Genomic DNA, 8,474 nt, shown 5'->3' on the forward strand with positions numbered 1-8,474 from the left:
CGCCCTCCTCCTAGGCCCTCCCCAAAGCTACCACAAGCCCTGCAGATGATTCAGAATGCAGCAGCGAGATTGCTGACCAACACTAACCGTGGAGAACACATATCACCCCATCCTCAGAAACCTACATTGGTTACCAGTTAATTTCAGAATCCTGCATAAATCAATCACCTTAATATAAAAATCCATCCACAACCAACTTCAACTTGACCTCGAAATCCCCTTCAAACTCCATGCCTCCAACAGACCAACTAGAGAAATTCACAAAGGGATGCTGCAATTTCCCCCAACTAAAGCCACACGCCTCATTTCGACCAAAGACCGAGCTTTTTCTACAGCAGGCCCATCTATATGGAATAACATCCCATCAGACCTCAGACTGGAACCATGTCTCTTAACATTTAGAAAAAAACTCAAGACGTGGCTTTTCCGCCAAGCCTTCTCAGATCCCCTAGATACATTAGTCTGTCCTTATTCTCTACCTGAACGATGGACCTACCCGCTGACTGAACGACAGACTCTGATACTTCAAAGCACATGATGATTTAATCTGTTTTTTCTCTCTACTGTATTATATTATATTCTTACCGTTGCTTTAACCTCTCTTTCTAGCTGATTAAGCTTCCAAGTTCTTATCCCTTGTTTGAATGTAACTTTTGGTCTCTTCTACTTCATTTGCTTATTTATTCTAGTTGTCACTCCAGTTATTACCCTGTTCGATGTAACCGATCCGATATGGTTTTTAACTATGAAGGTCGGTATAGAAAAGCGTTAAATAAATAAATCCTTTTTGCTCAAAGTGGTGTTAGACTTTCATTTGAATCAGTCCATTTCCTTGCCAACCCTGGATAAGGTCAGGGATGCGAAGGAGTAGCGCCTCCTGCACCCCTTGGATGTCAAGAGACTTGTGCGATATCTGGAGGTTTCTGAACCTTTCCAGAAGATGGATGACCTGTTTGCCTCCATGGCAGAAGTAAGCAGGGCACTCCAGCTTCGCGGGCTACAATAGCTTGCTGGATTAAGGAGGTGGTCATGGCTGCGTATGTGGATGCTGAGAAGCCATTGCCTACTCAGGTTCGAGCTCATTCCACTAGAACTCAGGCAGTGTCATAGGCGGAGGTTCGATTGTTGTCTTGTTGATATCTGCCGAACTGCGACGTAGTGCTCCTTACACACTTTTTCCAGGTTTTATTGTCTGGATGTGTAGGCCCGGGAGGATGCAGCCTTTGCATGTGCGGTGTTGACTGGATTGCGGGCAGCCTCCCTGCCCGTTGGGGAGTAGCTTTAGTACATCCCACTGGTCCTGAGTCCATCTTTCTACATGCTAGGAAATGGAGAAATTACTTACCTGATAATTTCATTTTCCTTAGTGTAGACAGATGGACTCAGCTTCCTGCCCTCTGCTGCCGCATTAGTGTGTCAATAGTCCTCCTGTGGGGTTCTGGATCCCAAGGGATTACTGGTAAGTGTTCATCCAGTCCCTAGATTGGGGTACCTAGATTCTTTCGTGAGTTCACAGTTTCTTGTTGGTTGAGTACAGTTATGGTTGCCTTTTTAATCAAGTTTTTTGCTAGTCTGTCTACAGTTACTTTTAAACAGAATTCTGGCAGGCTGGGGTCACTGCAGGACTATATATACTGTGACATCAGCTTGCTCTGTCTCCATCTGCTGACAGGGGAGCATAACCCACTGGTCCTGAATCCATCTGTCTACACTAAGGAAAATGAAATTATCAGGTAAGTAATTTCTCCATTTCACACAGTATGAAATTTTGAAATCAAGCCACCTGATGAACTGATAGCAAATTCTCAATACAGAAATTTAGGATGTGATACAGTTGAGCCATCTAATCCTCTGTATGGCAGAGCTTTGGTAGCCATATGGCTCCTGAAGAAAGCCAGATTCTTTGCAGGCTGGGATACCTTTTATTGGAGGAACACAAGAATTATGCAACAATGTTGTTCATGAGCTAACAAAGCTGCTTAGATCCCTTCAGAGTTCTGAAGATGACATCTACTATAGTCTCAAAAATGCATGTACATTAACGCCTTTGGATAATTCTTATGTTGGTCCCATAAAAGGTATTACAATTGACACAGACTGTAATCCACTGCCTGGTGCCTGTGCTTTGCTTTATTGTAAATCTGTCACTGGGTGACTGGTTGTGTTCTTCTTTAGTGTACCGAAGGCTTGATGGCTCTGTTGAATGTTGCAGTAACAACAGCCTTACAGATATCTGTTTCTTATATGGCAATAACTTGGACAGTCACTTGGTAAGGCTTTCTCTGTCTTCCTTTCCCTAGCTGTGTGACTTTCATTGACTTTCTACCCTTGGCCCCTTTGGCCTCTCCTTCTGTCTTCACCCAGTCCCTGGGCTTTCTTCTTCTCTTCCTTGACCCCTTTGCTTACTCCTCCTCTCTTCCCTTGACCTTTTTGCCTTTCTCTTCCTCTTTGCCCTTGTCCCCTCTGATGTTTTCTGACTCTCCTCTCCCAAGCCCATTGCAGGCAGTAAGAGCATTGCCTCTTCTCAGGTACTTTGTTGGATCTGACTTTCTGTTGCAAAACAGGAGGGACCCGGGTCCTCCCAGTATCATTACTGTTACTTCAAACTGTGCTCTGAATGATTCTGCATCCAGTGCCTGACTTGGAGTTTTTCATCTGCAGTATGCATGCCTGCCAGCAAGGAAAGCAATTGAAGCCAGCCAGCTTTGCCGAACCAACGCGGATTGCCAGAAGGACTTTTCTTCCAAGTCTGTGTGTTACTCCCTCCATTGAAAACCAAACCACCCGGCTCATCCGGGTGAAGCACCCACCTCAGGTTGATATGCTGTTTGTTGGGTTACCCAATACACCTTCAGTACGCAGGTTTGTGGGCTTGCTTAGTTTATAGGGGAGGTATACGGCTGTCTGCAGGCTTTCCTGGGAAATCTACCCTGGTATCGAGCATTTGCCTGTTACATTTCAGTGCTCTGTTGCCATCAGTGACACTGCAGTGGCACCTATGGCAATAAGGCAAACATTAAAAAGGAATTAGGATGCAAATCCAAAGATTAATTTGCAGAAAAAATATGCGTCATTTTACATGCCACTTTTGTTTTGAGGGTGGACCAGCTTGGTGAGCCCAGCTGTGGACCTTCTCACCACCCCCGGATGAGTTTAGGAACTTCAGTGAAATCACTATGTCTATTTTCTACAGGAGCTGAGTGGTAGAATCAAAGCTGCTGTGAGCTAAGACAACTGTGGAGCAGTTAATTTGTTTTTAGGTTATTTAATTGGATTTTACTCAGAAAAAGGCTCTGTACCTCTGATAAGACGATCATATTCTAGTTCTGTGGTATTATATGTGAATTCCAAGGCTTGGCACATAGACAGGAAACCTCCATCTGCAGTACTGTCAGTATGAAGCAGTTTCCAACACTGACCTTTTTCTCACAAGCTTTTAAGCAAAATGCATAGAGGGTAAAATTCAGCCACTGGGCCAGCTTGCAAAGTCAGCTAGATAATTGTGGGAAATTCAGCAGCACAGTTGCACCATTGAATATACCCAACTATCTTAAACTTAGCCAGAGTAGTCCTAAAGTTAGCTGGATAAAATTATCTGGCTAATGGAACTCCATTCCAGAATGCCAATAAGTTATTTGACTAAATGTTAGCCGAATAATGAGTTATGTGGCTAACCTTCAGCTGGATAAGTGGCAGAGATATTAAAAAATTGGCATTTAGCTAGATAACTCAAATGTTATTCAGCTAAATGAGGCTGAATATGGACCCCATACTTTATTGAAAGCTCCAATCTCCCTCATACTTCTTCAAAAAAATATTTTATAGTAATGCATACCTTTCAGCATGAAAATATGTAATATAAATCCATTATATATCTTTTTTTTTTTTTTTTGTAGTGAGCATCAGTAGTTTTATTCCACGCTATAACTTCCTTAGTATAGAGCTACCGGTGATGATCGAGACATTCTGCAAGTATCCTTTGAAAAGCTTGTTTTCGGAGAACATTGGAAGAACTGGATTGCATTTTAAGTTATAAAAATATTGTCCATTACAGTTTCTCCCATCAGCTTAGACCCCCTGGCTCAGACAGTGCCCGTACATAAGAGACTTGAGTCTCCTCTCTGGCAGAGTCAGTGGGGCTCAAATTTGCAATGCGGGGTGGGGAAAACCCTGTTTTTTCAGGAACAGCATTGAGGGAATAGTCTCCAAGAAGTCACTGGAGCATGCCACCTGGGGATGAAGGATTATAGGGGAACAGTGTGGGAGGCAGGAAAAAGGTTCACTGGTTCTGAATATCCTACTTCTAACAGGTCAAGTGTAAATGGAGCTTACTTTATTGACATTATATGATGTGAGGTCATCCACCGTTTTGGTCTGTCTTCCCATAAGGTCTCTGAAGTTAAACAAGGTTGTGCTTTATGGATGCTTAGTTGGGAGACCACCAAGAAATTTTGAGTGCTGCAAAAAGTAGGAATGGTGGTTCAGTATTTTGCACTCTTCATTGAAGCCAGTGCACCAGTGTGATATAAGAGGGCACAATGCCCACAGGGGTAGGTTCTCTTCGACGAGACATTCAACTTGAATCTGAACTCATTAAAGAGTTCATCAAACTTTTCACAATAGTTTGGAAGTTAATTGCCACACTGAAACAGTGATATGCAGTAGAAATAGGTTCTCTGGAACCATAATATTAGTAAGTAATAAGTTCTGTTTTATATATACTGTATATATTTTATGTCCAGTGCTTCGCTATACATTACATTCTTGACATTTTGAGTAACTGTGGAGACATCAGTCCTTACAAACAGTAGATGGCTTTCTGAGTAAACACAGCAGAGACCTGTGGATATTCCTATACTAATCACAGTGTCATGGCTGGATGCCAGAGTAGTTAACAAAATACACTGTTTTGTTTGATGTTTGTCTTTCATTAAGGATTTGATAAGCTGATGATTGCTTTTCTGGCTGGGAGGCCCAAGAAGAGTTTGACACCTAGACTTAGTGGGCTGGAATTTAATAGCTACGCGCGGGCGTAATTTGTGCGCGCAACCCGGCGCTCACAAATATTTGCCCAATTTTATAATATGCATGCGCAGTCACGTGCATGTTATAAAATCCGGGGTCGGCGTGCGCAAGGGGCTGCACACTAGTGCACCTTGAGCTCGCCGAGCCCTAGGGGAGCCCCGATGGCTTTCCCCGTTCCCTCCAGCCCCTCCCCCCTACCTTTATTTTATAAATTGCGCCTGCCTCCGGGTAGGCGTAGGTTGCATGCGCCGGCCAATGACCGGCCTGTGATCCTGGGCACAGCGGGAAATGGCCGCTGTGCCTGGAGGCTCCGGCCATGCCCCTGCCCCTTTTTTCGAGCCCCGGGACATACGCACCGCCAGACCTTTTGAAAGTAGGCCCGGCACGCGTAACCCCCTCGCTACACTCGTAAATCCGCCTGGATTTACGCGTGTAGGCTTTGAAAATCTGCCCCAGTATGTTTAACCTTAGTATGTTTGATGATATCTTAGCAAGTGAGCAACAGCAGGAACTCTGAACAGGGGCATCGCGAGAAAGTTGTTGTCTTGCAGGCTTGAACATTGTCATATAGGAACCGATCATTGCAGATAAAACCAATGCGGTATGAAGAAGAAACATTGTATACAATGTTTTGGGTAAGTTTTCAGGAATGCATTGAATGGCAAAGATCTGCATGTACTGTTAAATCCACATAAAACAAGTCAGTTTTCAAGGGCAGGGTACCTACATGCATTGTGTTTGAATATCATGTTGTTAAGGCAGCAAAATGTACGTCTACCCTTACATGGGCATACGGTCTGCACATCAATGGCATAATTACCACTTTTTTGAAAAGTCAGTGTACGCACGTAGTTTCCAAACTTGCCAACGAAATGTTTCCCTCCCTGCTAGCCCAGCCCCAGAACACCTTTTTATTATGCCTCACAAAGTATGTACCTTAAGAAAGAACGGGTGCACTTTCAGACAGGTAAAAAAAAAAAAATCCCCTTACCTGAATGTGGTTGACTTAGGCCGGTGAACTCTGTTTTTATCTGCATAAAGGGTGTCTAAGCTTTTCAAAACATACCCTATCGTAACAACATCATGCACTGAACAAAACATTTTTGACTGCACTGTCTTTTAATTTCAGCCAGTTTTCCCTCTAGGACCACTTGTAAACTGCTGGACAGAATGCAAAGTAAAAAAGAGAGAGAGAGAGAGAGTGTGTGTGAGAGTGTGTGTGTGTGCGCGCGCGCGTGTGTGGTCAGAAGCTAACCCTTTCTCAAGCTCATGTATATGAATGTACTTACAACATGATCATAGCTGATTTTGCTAAACAGCCTTAACAGGTCCTAATCAGATATCTGATTTCACTATCTGGCGCACTGGCTGTTGTCAATGCAGTTCCCTGCTTTGCCTTAGATGGGCAGTGGATATTAAATGCTTTCTTGGAAGCTACCCTCAGTTCTCTAATTGTAGAGAAACAAAATAGGGAACTGGTAGGATTTTTAATCTTGCTTGCTGGCAGTGTACTTTTAGCTGCAAATGTGGCACTTGGACTTTGGATGATAACGGCACGATAGCAGATTGGTCTTGTCATTGACCTTGAAGGCATCCGTACATTCACCCCAATGTCCTCTAAAAGTCTCTTCTTAGCTTACACTGGAGGAGAGAAGGGCCTGGTCCTGGAAATGGCAGCAGAAAGACAAGCATTGTGGATAGATGTTGGAAGATTGGGAGAGTGTAACAAACACAATGTATCCAAATAATCCTATATTGAGGATTATTTTATGGAGGATTAAGAGAACCAGAATAAATGAGTAAACGCGCATTTATCAGATGATGATTTCTAACATGGAGCTGCCTGGAAAGGACTGTCGTCTTTTTAAAATAAAGTAAAATTACACTGGAGAACTATCAGGCATGTCCGAATAAAAAGTGTGGGAAGGCTGGCAGTGCCTTTCGAATCCTGAAATGAAAAACGGTTTTGAATCCAGGGATGCAATGTACATTTCCTTCTGATGGTGCACTTTTATTCCCAGAATTTCTCTGCACTTACACCAATCACTGCTCAGGCTATCAAAAGCATTCAAGCAAATTGTTTTCCATTCACAAATGGAAAATTTGAGGCTGATCGCGCCTGCCACATCACTTAAAAGAGAGAAAATGTAAAGAAATCATGATAGCACAAGGACATACCCGTAGAACTGACCTGTGCCCTTGCTGGATTTGGAATCAGCCAGTCACTGAGTTCTTACAGTAAGATGAAAAAGATCATTGATGACATTTTTAATAGTGCAATAATGAAAGTCATGTGTTTCTGTGTCCACTAGAATGTTCAGCTGTAATAATCAGCCAGTAGATAACCCAGTGGTGTTTTAAATTGAGATATAAAAAATGTCATTGATTATGTTGATGAGTTGATTTATCCTACTAGCCAGTATCTACCCAACCGTACTCTGTATTTTGTGGCTGGAATCACATTGTGTACGAATTACTTAATAACTTGAATTTCTGTTATGACTAAACAGTGACTAGTGTTTGTCGGAGCAGTGCTACTTTGTAAAATCAGTGAGACATGATTTGTGAAAGCAAGTAAACGTCTAGCAGTATTTCCATTCTATGGAACATGTAAAATCTATTACCGTATGTGAATGTGTATTCAGTGGAACCTCTTGATTCTCAGAGTGTAGAATGTGTTGCCATGTTTACCTGGAGAAAAAGACCTTCAGAAAATTGTGTGGCCGATAAGCGCATAACATTCTGCACATACACACTGTGGGGTGAATTTTAAAAGTGTTGCTCTCGTTAAAAGGCCCGTATACATGAATATATGGGTCGCGCGTGAGCAATGTGTATTTTAAAAGCCTCAAATTATGCGGGTATGTGCATAATTTGAGGCTGCAAAAAAAGGGGTGGAGTTGAGGCCGTGTCAGAGGCATTCTGGGGCGGGGCCAAGAGATACACACATAAATCTGTATTTTAAATCCAGTGGCTTGTTAGCCATGTGTGTTTACTTCTGCTCTTGAAGACTGGGTGAGGGGTCTGGATCAACTGGGGGGGATTTTGGGCTGAAGAACCAGAGGGGTCTGGATGATCTTGAATTGGAATGGGCAAACTGGTGAGGTAGTTGGTAAAACTGACAATGATCTTCATGCAAGCATGTTTTAAAATCTACTTATCTGTGCCAGCAGTCCTAAGAAAGATACGCAAAATGCGTTTGCTCGAGTAACCTCTTAAAATTAGGAGCTCACATACATGTGTACTTGCGCACATGATTTACAATTCCAGTGTATGTCCGCTCGCGTGCCTATATGCACATTCATGGGTGCCCATAAGAACATAGCAATTCAAAGAGGGAGGCTGGTGATTTCATATTTTACTATTAAGGCACTCTCCACATTGCCTATTTGCAATTTAATTCTTTAATCTTTGAATTGCTAATATGCAATGTGGAGAGTGCCTTAATA

At 42.8% G+C, this 8,474-nt stretch overlaps 1 protein-coding gene across 1 annotated transcript in view; it reads left to right on the top strand.

Moving 5' to 3' along the window:
* Window positions 1–7,414, top strand: part of MBTPS2 (membrane bound transcription factor peptidase, site 2) — a 94,186-nt gene extending 86,772 nt beyond the window's left edge. The window contains 6 exon segments of the mRNA XM_029603397.1: window positions 2,176–2,270; window positions 2,662–2,745; window positions 2,747–2,833; window positions 2,835–2,862; window positions 3,897–3,972; window positions 6,365–7,414. Coding sequence (XP_029459257.1) covers window positions 2,176–2,270; window positions 2,662–2,745; window positions 2,747–2,833; window positions 2,835–2,862; window positions 3,897–3,972; window positions 6,365–6,587 — 593 coding nt within the window. The 3' untranslated portion in view covers window positions 6,588–7,414.
* The last annotated feature ends 1,060 nt before the right edge of the window (window positions 7,415–8,474 follow it).

Source organism: Rhinatrema bivittatum, chromosome 5 (genome assembly GCF_901001135.1).
Source record: "Rhinatrema bivittatum chromosome 5, aRhiBiv1.1, whole genome shotgun sequence".
NCBI lineage: Eukaryota > Metazoa > Chordata > Amphibia > Gymnophiona > Rhinatrematidae > Rhinatrema > Rhinatrema bivittatum.